The following is a 20,798-nucleotide window of genomic DNA, read 5'->3' as shown; positions in this document are numbered from 1 at the left end:
GGTGTAGCTCCTACTGATGAGACAACTTGTAGTTGAAATGGTTATTCTGATCAGACAGTCCCAACCTCTGATCAAGAAGAGGGAGACTGTCATGGCACAGCTCTCGAGTTCACTCACTCTTTCCTCTTTTCTGTTTCTTTCTGTTCTCTGTGTCATTCCTCTCTCTCCTCCCCCCTCTCTCTTTCTGGGTCTGTGAATTCATAAACTAAATGTATCTAAGCGTTTATGTTGTCAGCGAGCCATCTTATCCTTTCGAGGGATGAGAAGCATTCTGCAGCACACTGCTGCTGCTGCCACGGCTCTAATGTGTATTACAATGACTCTAATGTGTATTACAATGCCTCTAATGTGTATTACAATGGCTCTAATGTGTATTACAATGACTCTAATGTGTATTACAATGGCTTTAATGTGTATTACAATGACTCTAATGTGTATTACAATGGCTCTAATGTGTATTACAATGGCTCTAATGTGTATTACAATGACTCTAATGTGTATTACAATGACTCGAATGTGTATTACAATGGCTCTAATGTGTATTACAATGGCTCTAATGTGTATTACAATGGCTCTAATGTGTGTTACAATGGCTCTAATGTGTATTACAATGACTCTAATGTGTATTACAATGGCTCTAATGTGTATTACAATGACTCTAATGTGTATTACAATGGCTCTAATGTGTATTACAATGACTCTAATGTGTATTACAATGACTTTAATGTGTATTACAATGACTCTAATGTGTATTACAATAACTCTAATGTGTATTACAATGACTCTAATGTGTATTACAATGACTCTAATGTGTATTACAATGACTATTACTAACCCTGAGTAGTAGTAGTTGTAGTAATAATAGTACCAGTGGTTATCGTAGAAGTAAAAGTTATAGCTATCGTAAATATAGCAGAGCAGGACATAGTACTAGTACAAGTGGTAATAGTAGAAGTAGAAGTTATAGCTATCGTAAATATAGCAGAGCAGGACATAGTAATAGTCTTCGGTAAGAGCCAGTCGTCTGCCCTCAGAGCGGACAGGGAGACAGGGAGAGAACAGAGAAGCATCCGTTCAGCAACACCACTATGTCTTAAACAAGCTCAACTTCCCAACCCAGAATAAACACACACAACCAACCTAACAAAAGCTGCTCTGTCTGTCCTGCCTGCTTTCCTGGCCACACTTTTAGTATTTCTGTTTTTTCAGGCAGCGTTAAAAAGTTGCTAAACCAGAATACAAAATTGCAGTCTTTCTCTGTGTATCTTTTCAGAGTGAGTTCTCTGTGCTTTGTCCTTCTGTGTGTGTGCTTTTGTGTGTGTGTTTGTGTGTTTTTGTGTGTGTGCTTGTTTTCAGAGTGAGTTCTCTGTGTGTGTGTGTTTGTGTGTAAGTGCGTGTGTGCGTGTGTGCATTGGACATATTTCTATCTGACAAACAGACTAAACAGAGTTCCAGCTTTGGACTGGTGACCTCAGGACTTTTCTCTCTCTTTCTCTCCTTCTGTCATTTTACTGGCTCCTCTGTGGATTCCATACGTACGGTGCCGTCACAGCGCCATATCAGCGGAGAGCAGTGAGTTTCAGACAAACAGACAGACAAACAGACACCGTTGGCTGCTCATAGTCTGGGTTTTCCTCCTCTCTTCTCCTTGTTGTGTTTTTCCTCGTCTATACATTTTTTCACCTCTTCTCCCCCTTAACTCTATCTATTGGGTAAGAGGCAGACTTCTCCCCCTTAACTCTATCTATTGGGTAAGAGGCAGACTTCTCCCCCTTCACTCTATCTATTGGGTAAGAGGCAGACTTGTCCCCCTTCACTCTATCTATTGGGTAAGAGGCAGACTTCTCCCCCTTCACTCTATCTATTGGGTAAGAGGCAGACTTGTCCCCCTTCACTCTATCTATTGGGTAAGAGGCAGACTTCTCCCCCTTCACTCTATCTATTGGGTAAGAGGCAGACCTGTCACCCTTCACTCTATCTATTGGGTAAGAGGCAGACTTCTCCCCCTTCACTCTATCTATTGGGTAAGAGGCAGACTTCTCCCCCTTCACTCTATCTATTGGGTAAGAGGCAGACTTCTCCCCCTTCACTCTATCTATAGGGTTAGAGGCAGACTTCTCCCCCTTCAATCTATAGGGTTAGAGGCAGACTTCTCCCCCTTCAATCTATAGGGTTAGAGGCAGACTTGTCCCCCTTCACTCTATCTATAGGGTTAGAGGCAGACTTCTCCCCCTTCATGCTATCTATAGGGTTAGAGGCAGACTTCTCCCCCTTCACTCTATCTATAGGGTTAGAGGCAGACTTCTCCCCCTTCACTCTATCTATAGGGTTAGAGGCAGACTTCTCCCCCTTCAATCTATAGGGTTAGAGGCAGACTTCTCCCCCTTCAATCTATAGGGTTAGAGGCAGACTTGTCCCCATTCACTCTATCTATAAGGTTAGAGGCAGACTTCTCCCCCTTCACTCTATCTATAAGGTTAGAGGCAGACTTCCTCCCTTCACTCATATCTATAAGGTTAGAGGCAGACGTGTCCCCCTTCACTCTATCTATAGGGTTAGAGGCAGACTTCTCCCCCTTCACTCTATCTATAGGGTTAGAGGCAGACTTCTCCCCCTTCAATCTATAGGGTTAGAGGCAGACTTCTCCCCCTTCAATCTATAGGGTTAGAGGCAGACTTGCCCCCCTTCACTCTATCTATAAGGTTAGAGGCAGACTTCTCCCCCTTCACTCTATCTATAAGGTTAGAGGCAGACTTGTCCCCCTTCACGCTATCTATAAGGTTAGAGGCAGACTTCTCCCCCTTCACTCTATCTATAGGGTTAGAGGCAGACTTCTCCCCCTTCATGCTATCTATAGGGTTAGAGGCAGACTTCTCCCCCTTCAATCGATCTATAAGGTTAGAGGCAGACTTGTCCCCCTTCACTCTATCTATAGGGTTAGAGGCAGACTTCTCCCCCTTCACTCTATCTATAGGGTTAGAGGCAGACTTCTCCCCCTTCAATCTATAAGGTTAGAGGCAGACTTCTCCCCCTTCAATCTATAGGGTTAGAGGCAGACTTGTCCCCCTTCACTCAATCTATAAGGTTAGAGGCAGACTTCTCCGCCTTCACTCTATCTATAGGGTTAGAGGCAGACTTCTCCCCCTTCAATCTATAGGGTTAGAGGCAGACTTCTCCCCCTTCAATCTATAGGGTTAGAGGCAGACTTGTCCCCTTTCACTCTATCTATAAGGTTAGAGGCAGACTTGTCCCCCTTCACTCTATCTATAGGGTTAGAGGCAGACTTTTCCCCCTTCACTTGATCTATAGGGTTAGAGGCAGACTTCTCCGCCTTCAATCTATAGGGTTAGAGGCAGACTTCTCCCCCTTCAATCTATAGGGTTAGAGGCAGACTTGCCCCCCTTCACTCTATCTATAGGGTTAGAGGCAGACTTGTCCCCCTTCACGCTATCTATAAGGTTAGAGGCAGACTTGTCCCCCTTCACTCTATCTATAGGGTTAGAGGCAGACTTCTCCCCCTTCACTCTATCTATAGGGTTAGAGGCAGACTTCTCCCCCTTCACTCTATCTATAAGGTTAGAGGCAGACTTGTCCCCCTTAACTCTATCTATAAGGTTAGAGGCAGACTTGTCCCCCTTCACTCTATCTATAAGGTTAGAGGCAGACTTCTCCCCCTTCACTCTTTCTATAAGGTTAGAGACAGACTTGTCCCCCTTCACTCTATCTATAAGGTTAGAGGCATACTTCTCCCCCTTCACTCAATCTATAGGGTTAGAGGCAGACTTCTCCCCCTTCACTCTATCTATAAGGTTAGAGGCAGACTTCTCCCCCTTCACTATATCTATAAGGTTAGAGGCAGACTTCTCCCCCTTCACTCTGTCTATAAGGTTAGAGGCATACTTCTCCCCCTTCACCCTATCTATAAGGTTAGAGGCAGACTTCTCCCCCTTCACTCTATCTATTGGGTTAGAGGCAGACTTCTCCCCCTTCACTCTATCTATAAGGTTAGAGGCAGACTTGTCCCCCTTCACGCTATCTATAAGGTTAGAGGCAGACTTCTCCCCCTTCACTCTATCTATAGGGTTAGAGGCAGACTTCTCCCCCTTCATGCTATCTATAGGGTTAGAGGCAGACTTCTCCCCCTTCACTCGATCTATAAGGTTAGAGGCAGACTTGTCCCCCTTCACTCTATCTATAGGGTTAGAGGCAGACTTCTCCCCCTTCACTCTATCTATAGGGTTAGAGGCAGACTTCTCCCCCTTCAATCTATAAGGTTAGAGGCAGACTTCTCCCCCTTCAATCTATAGGGTTAGAGGCAGACTTGTCCCCCTTCACTCTATCTATAGGGTTAGAGGCAGACTTGTCCCCCTTCACGCTATCTATAAGGTTAGAGACAGACTTGTCCCCCTTCACTCTATCTATAAGGTTAGAGGCAGACTTGTCCCCCTTAACTCTATCTATAAGGTTAGAGGCAGACTTGTCCCCCTTCACTCTATCTATAAGGTTAGAGGCAGACTTCTCCCCCTTCACTCTTTCTATAAGGTTAGAGACAGACTTGTCCCCCTTCACTCTATCTATAAGGTTAGAGGCAGACTTCTCCCCCTTCACTCAATCTATAGGGTTAGAGGCAGACTTCTCCCCCTTCACTCTATCTATAAGGTTAGAGGCAGACTTCTCCCCCTTCACTATATCTATAAGGTTAGAGGCAGACTTCTCCCCCTTCACTCTGTCTATAAGGTTAGAGGCATACTTCTCCCCCTTCACCCTATCTATAAGGTTAGAGGCAGACTTCTCCCCCTTCACTCTATCTATAGAGTTAGAGGCAGACTTCTCCCCCTTCACTCTGTCTATAAGGTTAGAGGCAGACTTGTCCCCCTTCACTCTATCCATAGGGTTAGAGGCAGACTTCTCCCCCTTCACTCTGTCTATAAGGTTAGAGGCAGACTTCTCCCCCTTCACTCTGTCTATAAGGTTAGAGGCAGACTTGTCCCCCTTCACTCTATCTATTGGGTAAGAGGCAGACTTCTCCCCCTTCACTTTATCTATAGGGTTAGAGGCAGACTTCTCCCCCTTCACTCTATCTATAGGGTTAGAGGCAGACTTCTCCCCCTTCAATCTATAAGGTTAGAGGCAGACTTCTCCCCCTTCAATCTATAGGGTTAGAGGCAGACTTGTCCCCCTTCACTCTATCTATAAGGTTAGAGGCAGACTTGTCCCCCTTCACTCTATCTATTGGGTTAGAGGCAGACTTATCCCCCTTCACTCTATCTATAAGGTTAGAGGCAGACTTGTCCCCCTTCACGCTATCTATAAGGTTAGAGGCAGACTTCTCCCCCTTCACTCAATCTATAGGGTTAGAGGCAGACTTGCCCCCCTTCACTCTATCTATAGGGTTAGAGGCAGACTTGTCCCCCTTCACGCTATCTATAAGGTTAGAGGCAGACTTGTCCCCCTTCACTCTATCTATAGGGTTAGAGGCAGACTTCTCCCCCTTCACTCTATCTATAGGGTTAGAGGCAGACTTCTCCCCCTTCACTCTATCTATAAGGTTAGAGGCAGACTTGTCCCCCTTAACTCTATCTTTAAGGTTAGAGGCAGACTTGTCCCCCTTCACTCTATCTATAAGGTTAGAGGCAGACTTCTCCCCCTTCACTCTTTCTATAAGGTTAGAGACAGACTTGTCCCCCTTCACTCTATCTATAAGGTTAGAGGCATACTTCTCCCCCTTCACTCAATCTATAGGGTTAGAGGCAGACTTCTCCCCCTTCACTCTATCTATAAGGTTAGAGGCAGACTTCTCCCCCTTCACTATATCTATAAGGTTAGAGGCAGACTTCTCCCCCTTCACTCTGTCTATAAGGTTAGAGGCATACTTCTCCCCCTTCACCCTATCTATAAGGTTAGAGGCAGACTTCTCCCCCTTCACTCTATCTATTGGGTTAGAGGCAGACTTCTCCCCCTTCACTCTATCTATAAGGTTAGAGGCAGACTTGTCCCCCTTCACGCTATCTATAAGGTTAGAGGCAGACTTCTCCCCCTTCACTCTATCTATAGGGTTAGAGGCAGACTTCTCCCCCTTCATGCTATCTATAGGGTTAGAGGCAGACTTCTCCCCCTTCACTCGATCTATAAGGTTAGAGGCAGACTTGTCCCCCTTCACTCTATCTATAGGGTTAGAGGCAGACTTCTCCCCCTTCACTCTATCTATAGGGTTAGAGGCAGACTTCTCCCCCTTCAATCTATAAGGTTAGAGGCAGACTTCTCCCCCTTCAATCTATAGGGTTAGAGGCAGACTTGTCCCCCTTCACTCTATCTATAGGGTTAGAGGCAGACTTGTCCCCCTTCACGCTATCTATAAGGTTAGAGGCAGACTTGTCCCCCTTCACTCTATCTATAAGGTTAGAGGCAGACTTGTCCCCCTTAACTCTATCTATAAGGTTAGAGGCAGACTTGTCCCCCTTCACTCTATCTATAAGGTTAGAGGCAGACTTCTCCCCCTTCACTCTTTCTATAAGGTTAGAGACAGACTTGTCCCCCTTCACTCTATCTATAAGGTTAGAGGCAGACTTCTCCCCCTTCACTCAATCTATAGGGTTAGAGGCAGACTTCTCCCCCTTCACTCTATCTATAAGGTTAGAGGCAGACTTCTCCCCCTTCACTATATCTATAAGGTTAGAGGCAGACTTCTCCCCCTTCACTCTGTCTATAAGGTTAGAGGCATACTTCTCCCCCTTCACCCTATCTATAAGGTTAGAGGCAGACTTCTCCCCCTTCACTCTATCTATAGAGTTAGAGGCAGACTTCTCCCCCTTCACTCTATCTATTGGGTAAGAGGCAGACTTCTCCCCCTCCACTCAGTCTATAGGGTTAGAGGCAGACTTCTCCCCCTTCACTCTGTCTATAAGGTTAGAGGCAGACTTGTCCCCCTTCACTCTATCCATAGGGTTAGAGGCAGACTTCTCCCCCTTCACTCTGTCTATAAGGTTAGAGGCAGACTTCTCCCCCTTCACTCTGTCTATAAGGTTAGAGGCAGACTTGTCCCCCTTCACTCTATCTATTGGGTAAGAGGCAGACTTCTCCCCCTTCACTTTATCTATAGGGTTAGAGGCAGACTTCTCCCCCTTCACTCTATCTATAGGGTTAGAGGCAGACTTCTCCCCCTTCAATCTATAAGGTTAGAGGCAGACTTCTCCCCCTTCAATCTATAGGGTTAGAGGCAGACTTGTCCCCCTTCACTCTATCTATAAGGTTAGAGGCAGACTTCTCCCCCTTCACTCTATCTATTGGGTTAGAGGCAGACTTATCCCCCTTCACTCTATCTATAAGGTTAGAGGCAGACTTGTCCCCCTTCACGCTATCTATAAGGTTAGAGGCAGACTTCTCCCCCTTCACTCAATCTATAGGGTTAGAGGCAGACTTGCCCCCCTTCACTCTATCTATAGGGTTAGAGGCAGACTTGTCCCCCTTCACGCTATCTATAAGGTTAGAGGCAGACTTGTCCCCCTTCACTCTATCTATAGGGTTAGAGGCAGACTTCTCCCCCTTCACTCTATCTATAGGGTTAGAGGCAGACTTCTCCCCCTTCACTCTATCTATAAGGTTAGAGGCAGACTTGTCCCCCTTAACTCTATATATAAGGTTAGAGGCAGACTTGTCCCCCTTCACTCTATCTATAAGGTTAGAGGCAGACTTCTCCCCCTTCACTCTTTCTATAAGGTTAGAGACAGACTTGTCCCCCTTCACTCTATCTATAAGGTTAGAGGCATACTTCTCCCCCTTCACTCAATCTATAGGGTTAGAGGCAGACTTCTCCCCCTTCACTCTATCTATAAGGTTAGAGGCAGACTTCTCCCCCTTCACTATATCTATAAGGTTAGAGGCAGACTTCTCCCCCTTCACTCTGTCTATAAGGTTAGAGGCATACTTCTCCCCCTTCACCCTATCTATAAGGTTAGAGGCAGACTTCTCCCCCTTCACTCTATCTATTGGGTTAGAGGCAGACTTCTCCCCCTTCACTCTATCTATAAGGTTAGAGGCAGACTTGTCCCCCTTCACGCTATCTATAAGGTTAGAGGCAGACTTCTCCCCCTTCACTCTATCTATAGGGTTAGAGGCAGACTTCTCCCCCTTCATGCTATCTATAGGGTTAGAGGCAGACTTCTCCCCCTTCACTCGATCTATAAGGTTAGAGGCAGACTTGTCCCCCTTCACTCTATCTATAGGGTTAGAGGCAGACTTCTCCCCCTTCACTCTATCTATAGGGTTAGAGGCAGACTTCTCCCCCTTCAATCTATAAGGTTAGAGGCAGACTTCTCCCCCTTCAATCTATAGGGTTAGAGGCAGACTTGTCCCCCTTCACTCTATCTATAGGGTTAGAGGCAGACTTGTCCCCCTTCACGCTATCTATAAGGTTAGAGGCAGACTTGTCCCCCTTCACTCTATCTATAGGGTTAGAGGCAGACTTCTCCCCCTTCACTCTATCTATAGGGTTAGAGGCAGACTTGTCCCCCTTCACTCTATCTATAAGGTTAGAGGCAGACTTGTCCCCCTTAACTCTATCTATAAGGTTAGAGGCAGACTTGTCCCCCTTCACTCTATCTATAAGGTTAGAGGCAGACTTCTCCCCCTTCACTCTTTCTATAAGGTTAGAGACAGACTTGTCCCCCTTCACTCTATCTATAAGGTTAGAGGCAGACTTCTCCCCCTTCACTCAATCTATAGGGTTAGAGGCAGACTTCTCCCCCTTCACTCTATCTATAAGGTTAGAGGCAGACTTCTCCCCCTTCACTATATCTATAAGGTTAGAGGCAGACTTCTCCCCCTTCACTCTGTCTATAAGGTTAGAGGCATACTTCTCCCCCTTCACCCTATCTATAAGGTTAGAGGCAGACTTCTCCCCCTTCACTCTATCTATAGAGTTAGAGGCAGACTTCTCCCCCTTCACTCTATCTATTGGGTAAGAGGCAGACTTCTCCCCCTCCACTCAGTCTATAGGGTTAGAGGCAGACTTCTCCCCCTTCACTCTATCCATAGGGTTAGAGGCAGACTTCTCCCCCTTCACTCTATCTATAAGGTTAGAGGCAGACTTCTCCCCCTTCACTATATCTATAAGGTTAGAGGCAGACTTCTCCCCCTTCACTCTGTCTATAAGGTTAGAGGCATACTTCTCCCCCTTCACCCTATCTATAAGGTTAGAGGCAGACTTCTCCCCCTTCACTCTATCTATAGAGTTAGAGGCAGACTTCTCCCCCTTCACTCTATCTATTGGGTAAGAGGCAGACTTCTCCCCCTTCACTCTGTCTATAAGGTTAGAGGCAGACTTCTCCCCCTTCACTCTGTCTATAAGGTTAGAGGCAGACTTGTCCCCCTTCACTCTATCTATTGGGTAAGAGGCAGACTTCTCCCCCTTCACTTTATCTATAGGGTTAGAGGCAGACTTCTCCCCCTTCACTCTATCTATAGGGTTAGAGGCAGACTTCTCCCCCTTCAATCTATAAGGTTAGAGGCAGACTTCTCCCCCTTCAATCTATAGGGTTAGAGGCAGACTTGTCCCCCTTCACTCTATCTATAAGGTTAGAGGCAGACTTCTCCCCCTTCACTCTATCTATTGGGTTAGAGGCAGACTTCTCCCCCTTCACTCTATCTATAAGGTTAGAGGCAGACTTGTCCCCCTTCACGCTATCTATAAGGTTAGAGGCAGACTTCTCCCCCTTCACTCTATCTATAGGGTTAGAGGCAGACTTCTCCCCCTTCATGCTATCTATAGGGTTAGAGGCAGACTTCTCCCCCTTCACTCGATCTATAAGGTTAGAGGCAGACTTGTCCCCCTTCACTCTATCTATAGGGTTAGAGGCAGACTTCTCCCCCTTCACTCTATCTATAGGGTTAGAGGCAGACTTCTCCCCCTTCAATCTATAAGGTTAGAGGCAGACTTCTCCCCCTTCAATCTATAGGGTTAGAGGCAGACTTGTCCCCCTTCACTCTATCTATAGGGTTAGAGGCAGACTTGTCCCCCTTCACGCTATCTATAAGGTTAGAGGCAGACTTGTCCCCCTTCACTCTATCTATAGGGTTAGAGGCAGACTTCTCCCCCTTCACTCTATCTATAGGGTTAGAGGCAGACTTGTCCCCCTTCACTCTATCTATAAGGTTAGAGGCAGACTTGTCCCCCTTCACTCTATCTATAAGGTTAGAGGCAGACTTCTCCCCCTTCACTCTTTCTATAAGGTTAGAGACAGACTTGTCCCCCTTCACTCTGTCTATAAGGTTAGAGGCAGACTTCTCCCCCTTCACTCTGTCTATAAGGTTAGAGGCAGACTTCTCCCCCTTCACTCAATCTATAGGGTTAGAGGCAGACTTGTCCCCCTTCACTCTATCTATAAGGTTAGAGGCAGACTTCTCCCCCTTCACTATATCTATAAGGTTAGAGGCAGACTTCTCCCCCTTCACTCTGTCTATAAGGTTAGAGGCATACTTCTCCCCCTTCACCCTATCTATAAGGTTAGAGGCAGACTTCTCCCCCTTAACTCTATCTATAGAGTTAGAGGCAGACTTCTCCCCCTTCACTCTATCTATTGGGTAAGAGGCAGACTTCTCCCCCTCCACTCAGTCTATAGGGTTAGAGGCAGACTTCTCCCCCTTCACTCTGTCTATAAGGTTAGAGGCAGACTTGTCCCCCTTCACTCTATCCATAGGGTTAGAGGCAGACTTCTCCCCCTTCACTCTGTCTATAAGGTTAGAGGCAGACTTCTCCCCCTTCACTCTGTCTATAAGGTTAGAGGCAGACTTGTCCCCCTTCACTCTATCTATTGGGTAAGAGGCAGACTTCTCCCCCTTCACTTTATCTATAGGGTTAGAGGCAGACTTCTCCCCCTTCACTCTATCTATAGGGTTAGAGGCAGACTTCTCCCCCTTCAATCTATAAGGTTAGAGGCAGACTTCTCCCCCTTCAATCTATAGGGTTAGAGGCAGACTTGTCCCCCTTCACTCTATCTATAAGGTTAGAGGCAGACTTCTCCCCCTTCACTCTATCTATAGGGTTAGAGGCAGACTTCTCCCCCTTCATGCTATCTATAGGGTTAGAGGCAGACTTCTCCCCCTTCACTCGATCTATAAGGTTAGAGGCAGACTTGTCCCCCTTCACTCTATCTATAGGGTTAGAGGCAGACTTCTCCCCCTTCACTCTATCTATAGGGTTAGAGGCAGACTTCTCCCCCTTCAATCTATAAGGTTAGAGGCAGACTTGTCCCCCTTCAATCTATAGGGTTAGAGGCAGACTTGTCCCCCTTCACTCTATCTATAGGGTTAGAGGCAGACTTGTCCCCCTTCAATCTATAGGGTTAGAGGCAGACTTGTCCCCCTTCACTCTATCTATAGGGTTAGAGGCAGACTTTTCCCCCTTCACTCGATCAATAAGGTTAGAGGCAGACTTCTCCGCCTTCAATCTATAGGGTTAGAGGCAGACTTCTCCCCCTTCAATCTATAGGGTTAGAGGCAGACTTCTCCCCCTTAACTCTATCTATTGGGTAAGAGGCAGACTTCTCCCCCTTCACTCTATCTATAAGGTTAGAGGCAGACTTGTCCCCCTTCACTCTATCTATTGGGTAAGAGGCAGACTTCTCCCCCTTCACTCTATCTATAGGGTTAGAGGCAGACTTCTCCCCCTTCACTCTATCTATAGGGTTAGAGGCAGACTTCTCCCCCTTCAATCTATAGGGTTAGAGGCAGACTTCTCCCCCTTCAATCTATAGGGTTAGAGGCAGACTTGTCCCCCTTCACTCTATCTATAAGGTTAGAGGCAGACTTCTCCCCCTTCACTCTATCTATAAGGTTAGAGGCAGACTTGTCCCCCTTCACGCTATCTATAAGGTTAGAGGCAGACTTCTCCCCCTTCACTCAATCTATAGGGTTAGAGGCAGACTTCTCCCCCTTCACTCTATCTATAAGGTTAGAGGCAGACTTCTCCCCCTTCACTATATCTATAAGGTTAGAGGCAGACTTCTCCCCCTTCACTCTGTCTATAAGGTTAGAGGCATACTTCTCCCCCTTCACCCTATCTATAAGGTTAGAGGCAGACTTCTCCCCCTTCACTCTATCTATAGAGTTAGAGGCAGACTTCTCCCCCTTCACTCTATCTATAGGGTTAGAGGCAGACTTCTCCCCCTTCAATCTATAGGGTTAGAGGCAGACTTCTCCCCCTTCAATCTATAGGGTTAGAGGCAGACTTGTCCCCCTTCACTCTATCTATAAGGTTAGAGGCAGACTTCTCCCCCTTCACTCTATCTATAAGGTTAGAGGCAGACTTGTCCCCCTTCACGCTATCTATAAGGTTAGAGGCAGACTTCTCCCCCTTCACTCAATCTATAGGGTTAGAGGCAGACTTCTCCCCCTTCACTCTATCTATAAGGTTAGAGGCAGACTTCTCCCCCTTCACTATATCTATAAGGTTAGAGGCAGACTTCTCCCCCTTCACTCTGTCTATAAGGTTAGAGGCATACTTCTCCCCCTTCACCCTATCTATAAGGTTAGAGGCAGACTTCTCCCCCTTCACTCTATCTATAGAGTTAGAGGCAGACTTCTCCCCCTTCACTCTATCTATTGGGTAAGAGGCAGACTTCTCCCCCTCCACTCAGTCTATAGGGTTAGAGGCAGACTTCTCCCCCTTCACTCTGTCTATAAGGTTAGAGGCAGACTTGTCCCCCTTCACTCTATCCATAGGGTTAGAGGCAGACTTCTCCCCCTTCACTCTGTCTATAAGGTTAGAGGCAGACTTCTCCCCCTTCACTCTGTCTATAGGGTTAGAGGCAGACTTCTCCCCCTTCACTCTGTCTATAAGGTTAGAGGCAGACTTCTCCCCCTTCATGCTATCTATAGGGTTAGAGGCAGACTTCTCCCCCTTCACTCGATCTATAAGGTTAGAGGCAGACTTGTCCCCCTTCACTCTATCTATAGGGTTAGAGGCAGACTTCTCCCCCTTCACTCTATCTATAGGGTTAGAGGCAGACTTCTCCCCCTTCAATCTATAAGGTTAGAGGCAGACTTCTCCCCCTTCAATCTATAGGGTTAGAGGCAGACTTGTCCCCCTTCACTCTATCTATAGGGTTAGAGGCAGACTTGTCCCCCTTCAATCTATAGGGTTAGAGGCAGACTTGTCCCCCTTCACTCTATCTATAGGGTTAGAGGCAGACTTTTCCCCCTTCACTCGATCAATAAGGTTAGAGGCAGACTTCTCCGCCTTCAATCTATAGGGTTAGAGGCAGACTTCTCCCCCTTCAATCTATAGGGTTAGAGGCAGACTTCTCCCCCTTAACTCTATCTATTGGGTAAGAGGCAGACTTCTCCCCCTTCACTCTATCTATAAGGTTAGAGGCAGACTTGTCCCCCTTCACTCTATCTATTGGGTAAGAGGCAGACTTCTCCCCCTTCACTCTATCTATAGGGTTAGAGGCAGACTTCTCCCCCTTCACTCTATCTATAGGGTTAGAGGCAGACTTCTCCCCCTTCAATCTATAGGGTTAGAGGCAGACTTCTCCCCCTTCAATCTATAGGGTTAGAGGCAGACTTGTCCCCCTTCACTCTATCTATAAGGTTAGAGGCAGACTTCTCCCCCTTCACTCTATCTATAAGGTTAGAGGCAGACTTCCTCCCTTCACTCATATCTATAAGGTTAGAGGCAGACGTGTCCCCCTTCACTCTATCTATAGGGTTAGAGGCAGACTTCTCCCCCTTCACTCTATCTATAGGGTTAGAGGCAGACTTCTCCCCCTTCAATCTATAGGGTTAGAGGCAGACTTCTCCCCCTTCAATCTATAGGGTTAGAGGCAGACTTGTCCCCCTTCACTCTATCTATAAGGTTAGAGGCAGACTTCTCCCCCTTCACTCTATCTATAAGGTTAGAGGCAGACTTGTCCCCCTTCACGCTATCTATAAGGTTAGAGGCAGACTTCTCCCCCTTCACTCAATCTATAGGGTTAGAGGCAGACTTCTCCCCCTTCACTCTATCTATAAGGTTAGAGGCAGACTTCTCCCCCTTCACTATATCTATAAGGTTAGAGGCATACTTCTCCCCCTTCACCCTATCTATAAGGTTAGAGGCAGACTTCTCCCCCTTCACTCTGTCTATAAGGTTAGAGGCAGACTTGTCCCCCTTCACTCTATCTATTGGGTAAGAGGCAGACTTCTCCCCCTTCACTTTATCTATAGGGTTAGAGGCAGACTTCTCCCCCTTCACTCTATCTATAGGGTTAGAGGCAGACTTCTCCCCCTTCAATCTATAAGGTTAGAGGCAGACTTCTCCCCCTTCAATCTATAGGGTTAGAGGCAGACTTGTCCCCCTTCACTCTATCTATAAGGTTAGAGGCAGACTTCTCCCCCTTCACTCTATCTATTGGGTTAGAGGCAGACTTCTCCCCCTTCACTCTATCTATAAGGTTAGAGGCAGACTTGTCCCCCTTCACGCTATCTATAAGGTTAGAGGCAGACTTCTCCCCCTTCACTCTATCTATAGGGTTAGAGGCAGACTTCTCCCCCTTCATGCTATCTATAGGGTTAGAGGCAGACTTCTCCCCCTTCACTCGATCTATAAGGTTAGAGGCAGACTTGTCCCCCTTCACTCTATCTATAGGGTTAGAGGCAGACTTCTCCCCCTTCACTCTATCTATAGGGTTAGAGGCAGACTTCTCCCCCTTCAATCTATAAGGTTAGAGGCAGACTTCTCCCCCTTCAATCTATAGGGTTAGAGGCAGACTTGTCCCCCTTCACTCTATCTATAGGGTTAGAGGCAGACTTGTCCCCCTTCACGCTATCTATAAGGTTAGAGGCAGACTTGTCCCCCTTCACTCTATCTATAGGGTTAGAGGCAGACTTCTCCCCCTTCACTCTATCTATAGGGTTAGAGGCAGACTTGTCCCCCTTCACTCTATCTATAAGGTTAGAGGCAGACTTGTCCCCCTTCACTCTATCTATAAGGTTAGAGGCAGACTTCTCCCCCTTCACTCTTTCTATAAGGTTAGAGACAGACTTGTCCCCCTTCACTCTATCTATAAGGTTAGAGGCAGACTTCTCCCCCTTCACTCTGTCTATAAGGTTAGAGGCAGACTTCTCCCCCTTCACTCAATCTATAGGGTTAGAGGCAGACTTCTCCCCCTTCACTCTATCTATAAGGTTAGAGGCAGACTTCCCCCCTTCACTATATCTATAAGGTTAGAGGCAGACTTCTCCCCCTTCACTCTGTCTATAAGGTTAGAGGCATACTTCTCCCCCTTCACCCTATCTATAAGGTTAGAGGCAGACTTCTCCCCCTTAACTCTATCTATAGAGTTAGAGGCAGACTTCTCCCCCTTCACTCTATCTATTGGGTAAGAGGCAGACTTCTCCCCCTCCACTCAGTCTATAGGGTTAGAGGCAGACTTCTCCCCCTTAACTCTATCTATAGAGTTAGAGGCAGACTTCTCCCCCTTCACTCTATCTATTGGGTAAGAGGCAGACTTCTCCCCCTTCACTTTATCTATAGGGTTAGAGGCAGACTTCTCCCCCTTCACTCTATCTATAGGGTTAGAGGCAGACTTCTCCCCCTTCAATCTATAAGGTTAGAGGCAGACTTCTCCCCCTTCAATCTATAGGGTTAGAGGCAGACTTGTCCCCCTTCACTCTATCTATAAGGTTAGAGGCAGACTTCTCCCCCTTCACTCTATCTGTTGGGTTAGAGGCAGACTTCTCCCCCTTCACTCTATCTATAAGGTTAGAGGCAGACTTGTCCCCCTTCACGCTATCTATAAGGTTAGAGGCAGACTTCTCCCCCTTCACTCTATCTATAGGGTTAGAGGCAGACTTCTCCCCCTTCATGCTATCTATAGGGTTAGAGGCAGACTTCTCCCCCTTCACTCGATCTATAAGGTTAGAGGCAGACTTGTCCCCCTTCACTCTGTCTATAGGGTTAGAGGCAGACTTCTCCCCCTTCACTCTATCTATAGGGTTAGAGGCAGACTTCTCCCCCTTCAATCTATAAGGTTAGAGGCAGACTTCTCCCCCTTCAATCTATAGGTTTAGAGGCAGACTTGTCCCCCTTCACTCTATCTATAGGGTTAGAGGCAGACTTGTCCCCCTTCACTCTATCTATAGGGTTAGAGGCAGACTTTTCCCCCTTCACTCGATCAATAAGGTTAGAGGCAGACTTCTCCGCCTTCAATCTATAGGGTTAGAGGCAGACTTCTCCCCCTTCAATCTATAGGGTTAGAGGCAGACTTCTCCCCCTTAACTCTATCTATTGGGTAAGAGGCAGACTTCTCCCCCTTCACTCTATCTATAAGGTTAGAGGCAGACTTGTCCCCCTTCACTCTATCTATTGGGTAAGAGGCAGACTTCTCCCCCTTCACTCTATCTATAGGGTTAGAGGCAGACTTCTCCCCCTTCACTCTATCTATAGGGTTAGAGGCAGACTTCTCCCCCTTCAATCTATAGGGTTAGAGGCAGACTTCTCCCCCTTCAATCTATAGGGTTAGAGGCAGACTTGTCCCCCTTCACTCTATCTATAAGGTTAGAGGCAGACTTCTCCCCCTTCACTCTATCTATAAGGTTAGAGGCAGACTTCCTCCCTTCACTCATATCTATAAGGTTAGAGGCAGACGTGTCCCCCTTCACTCTATCTATAGGGTTAGAGGCAGACTTCTCCCCCTTCACTCTATCTATAGGGTTAGAGGCAGACTTCTCCCCCTTCAATCTATAGGGTTAGAGGCAGACTTCTCCCCCTTCAATCTATAGGGTTAGAGGCAGACTTGTCCCCCTTCACTCTATCTATAAGGTTAGAGGCAGACTTCTCCCCCTTCACTCTATCTATAAGGTTAGAGGCAGACTTGTCCCCCTTCACGCTATCTATAAGGTTAGAGGCAGACTTCTCCCCCTTCACTCTATCTATAGGGTTAGAGGCAGACTTCTCCCCCTTCATGCTATCTATAGGGTTAGAGGCAGACTTCTCCCCCTTCACTCGATCTATAAGGTTAGAGGCAGACTTGTCCCCCTTCACTCTATCTATAGGGTTAGAGGCAGACTTCTCCCCCTTCACTCTATCTATAGGGTTAGAGGCAGACTTCTCCCCCTTCAATCTATAAGGTTAGAGGCAGACTTCTCCCCCTTCAATCTATTGGGTTAGAGGCAGACTTGTCCCCCTTCACTCGATCTATAAGGTTAGAGGCAGACTTCTCCGCCTTTACTCTATCTATAGGGTTAGAGGCAGACTTCTCCCCCTTCAATCTATAGGGTTAGAGGCAGACTTATCCCCCTTCAATCTATAGGGTTAGAGGCAGACTTGTCCCCTTTCACTCTATCTATAAGGTTAGAGGCAGACTTGTCCCCCTTCACTCTATCTATAGGGTTAGAGGCAGACTTTTCCCCCTTCACTCGATCTATAGGGTTAGAGGCAGACTTCTCCGCCTTCAATCTATAGGGTTAGAGGCAGACTTCTCCCCCTTCAATCTATAGGGTTAGAGGCAGACTTGCCCCCCTTCACTCTATCTATAGGGTTAGAGGCAGACTTGTCCCCCTTCACGCTATCTATAAGGTTAGAGGCAGACTTGTCCCCCTTCACTCTATCTATAGGGTTAGAGGCAGACTTCTCCCCCTTCACTCTATCTATAGGGTTAGAGGCAGACTTGTCCCCCTTAACTCTATCTATAAGGTTAGAGGCAGACTTGTCCCCCTTCACTCTATCTATAAGGTTAGAGGCAGACTTCTCCCCCTTCACTCAATCTATAGGGTTAGAGGCAGACTTCTCCCCCTTCACTCTATCTATAAGGTTAGAGGCAGACTTCTCCCCCTTCACTATATCTATAAGGTTAGAGGCAGACTTCTCCCCCTTCACTCTGTCTATAAGGTTAGAGGCATACTTCTCCCCCTTCACCCTATCTATAAGTTTAGAGGCAGACTTCTCCCCCTTAACTCCATCTATAGAGTTAGAGGCAGACTTCTCCCCCTTCACTCTATCTATTGGGTAAGAGGCAGACTTCTCCCCCTCCACTCAGTCTATAGGGTTAGAGGCAGACTTCTCCCCCTTCACTCTGTCTATAAGGTTAGAGGCAGACTTCTCCCCCTTCACTCTGTCTATAAGGTTAGAGGCAGACTTGTCCCCCTTCACTCTTTCTATATGGTTAGAGGCAGACAAGGGTTCCTCTCTGTTTTGACACATGAATGATGCAGTGCCACACAATTGAAACCATACAAGACAGGTGTGACTCGGGTTGTTATAAACTGTATTTTCATCATAAGTCATTTGAATTCATTGTGGTGAAATTGTGAGAGAATGTGTACAGTATAGGGTGAGAGGTGGCCTGTAAAAGAAAGGATTGATGTTATGTTGCTAAACCAGTGATCCTCTCTCCTGGTCATGGAGGGCTGCAGTATGTTTACTTGTAACTAGTAGCTTCCGTCTGCCCCGTGTTTCCAAAACTCTCCCTGAGCCATTCCACTTATTTGATCTATTCCAACGCTAGCACACCTGATTCAACCATTCAACTAATCATCAAGCCCTTGATTAGTCCAATAAGGTGTGGTAGACCTGGAACAGACCTGGAGAGCTAGCCTTGAACGGCTGGCGGGTACTGGAGGAGAGAGCTAGCCTTGAACGGCTGGGGGGTACTGGAGGAGAGCTAGCCTTGAACGGATGGGGGGTACTAGAGGAAGGTTTGGGAACTGCCGCCATAGGCTCTGTGGGTGTGGTGTGTAAGAAACAATCCTATTGTAGGTTTGTTTTTTTGACAGCTCAGGTCGGGGGACGTGTCTGGACAATGAACCTCTGAAACGAGACTTCCTGTACCCAACAGTGGCCCCGGGGCAGGTGTACGACGCAGACGAGCAGTGTCGCTTCCAGTACGGAGCCTCTTCACGACAGTGTAAATATGGGGTAAGAAACCAGCGTCTCTCTGACTCTACAGTATGCATACATCATAATCAGGGTGTTATTATCATAATCATGGTTAGGGGTGTTATTATCATAATCAGGGTGTTATCATCATAATCAGGGTTAAGGGTGTTATCTTCATATCACCAGAAGGAGACATCATTGGCACATGGGATAGAGGCGTCTCATCACAGGTCTGATGAGGGAGGTTTTTACACACACACACACACACACACACACACACACACACACACACACACACACACACACACACACACACACACACACACACACACACACACACACACACACACGCCACAGTTTCATGGAATGCTAATGATTACCCCCCTCCCACCACCTTGTAGAATAACAACCCAGGGTAAAATAAAGAAACATGAGCAGAGGGAGAACTAAACCAAGCCACAGAAACGGGAGATGTTGAATGAAAGCCACAAAGAATTAATGAACCAATAAGGACAGAAAAAGAGTCTACCATTAGCCGAGATCAAGAGAGTTTATTTTGTTTCATTGAAAGACATATCTGACAGCAGATTACCACAGGCCCCAAATTAAACCCTGTCATTTTGTCTCTTAAGCTCTTAATTGTGGTTTTAGATCAGCATGAAAGACAAACATTTATGAAAGGAAAGCATTCCTCCAGAGCCTGGCTCAGCTGTGTTGCTCTGCGCTGCTCTGTGCCGGGCTGCTTCCAGAATGTAGTCTTTTATCTGTTAGGATTCTGGATTCTGACCTGGAATCAGATCGGTTTCACTCAGCCAGCCAGATGTCTAGTAAAGTGTTGTCTTTAATTAAGAGCTCGCTGATCAAACCCATGTAACCATAGAAACAAGTCAAATATCTATGACTGAATGTGTAGTTTGCTTTCAGAGTTGATGTTACACTTTTAGAAGAAAAGGTGCTATCTAGTTCTGTCCCCATAGGGGACCCTTTGAATAACCCTTTTGGGTAGTTCTACCTGGAACCAAAAAGGAATCTACCTGGAACCAAAAAGAGTTATCCTATGGGGACAGCCGAATAACCCTTTTGGAACCCTTTTTTCTAAGAGTGTAGGAAAGGTGACCTCTCTTATCTGGGAGACAGTTACTCTGTACAACACATAAAGCAGAGCAGAGCCTGCTTTAGTGCCACTAAAGACTAAAGAGAACCACTGAAAGATATGGTGGGGTAAGAGAGGTGCAGTAACACTTAACAGTCACTCTTACACATAATGGTTGTGGTGCCCATTATGTTTCTGACCTGGAAGTAGAACTCTCCATTCCCAACCCAGGTTCTAATGGGGACAGAAAGTTGCTGTTGCTCCTACTGAAAGGAACAGACAGCATAGCAGTATTTTGGTGAAGTGTTTCAATGCTTTCTCCTGTGGAATGGTATAAAAGAAGCCGAGAAATAGTTGTTGAAACATTTTTGGACTCACAGAACTTATTTAATTGACCCTTCACTAAGCCCTGTTGCAACCTCTGACAACATTTTCCAGGGAAGCCCAATTCCCCATTCAGCCACTGGCGAAATCCCCTCACAGTGATCTCAAACTGTGTTTTTAATACACAATGAAATTAAACACAGACTTCCCCTTGCTAATCAGGAAACTCTTGAGTATGTTGTGACGAACTGTTATTACAATTGCTTCACAGGAACCTGGTCAAATTATATTGGTAGTGTAGCTAGCCACTGAATGGCTCTGAATTCACTGTTGGCATACAGTCAAAGCTATAACCTCTTTTGGTGCTAACTAGTGCTCTCAAATTGTATGTATCATGATGTCGACAGCAGATGGTAGGTGTATTTATAGCATTGCTAACTTAGCTAGCTAACATACATTTTGAGAAAACAGGTTATATTAAGTGGCTAGCTAGCTAGCGTTAGCAATGTTTGGTGATCAATGAGACTG

General features: G+C 46.5%; 1 protein-coding gene across 2 annotated transcripts in view; it reads left to right on the top strand.

Moving 5' to 3' along the window:
* LOC139421888 (ADAM metallopeptidase with thrombospondin type 1 motif, 6) overlaps positions 1 to 20,798 on the top strand; it is a 139,108-nt gene that overhangs the window by 56,646 nt on the left and 61,664 nt on the right. For both annotated transcript variants that reach the window (XM_071173017.1, XM_071173016.1), the window contains exon 10: positions 18,751 to 18,892. In XM_071173017.1, coding sequence (XP_071029118.1) covers positions 18,751 to 18,892 — 142 coding nt within the window. The remainder of the gene's footprint in view (positions 1 to 18,750; positions 18,893 to 20,798) is intronic.

The sequence above is a fragment of the Oncorhynchus clarkii genome, chromosome 12 (assembly GCF_045791955.1).
Source record: "Oncorhynchus clarkii lewisi isolate Uvic-CL-2024 chromosome 12, UVic_Ocla_1.0, whole genome shotgun sequence".
Taxonomy (NCBI): Eukaryota; Metazoa; Chordata; class Actinopteri; order Salmoniformes; family Salmonidae; genus Oncorhynchus; species Oncorhynchus clarkii.
The sequence above is the reverse complement of the archived record's forward strand: the minus strand, read 5'-3'. Positions and strand labels throughout refer to the sequence as shown.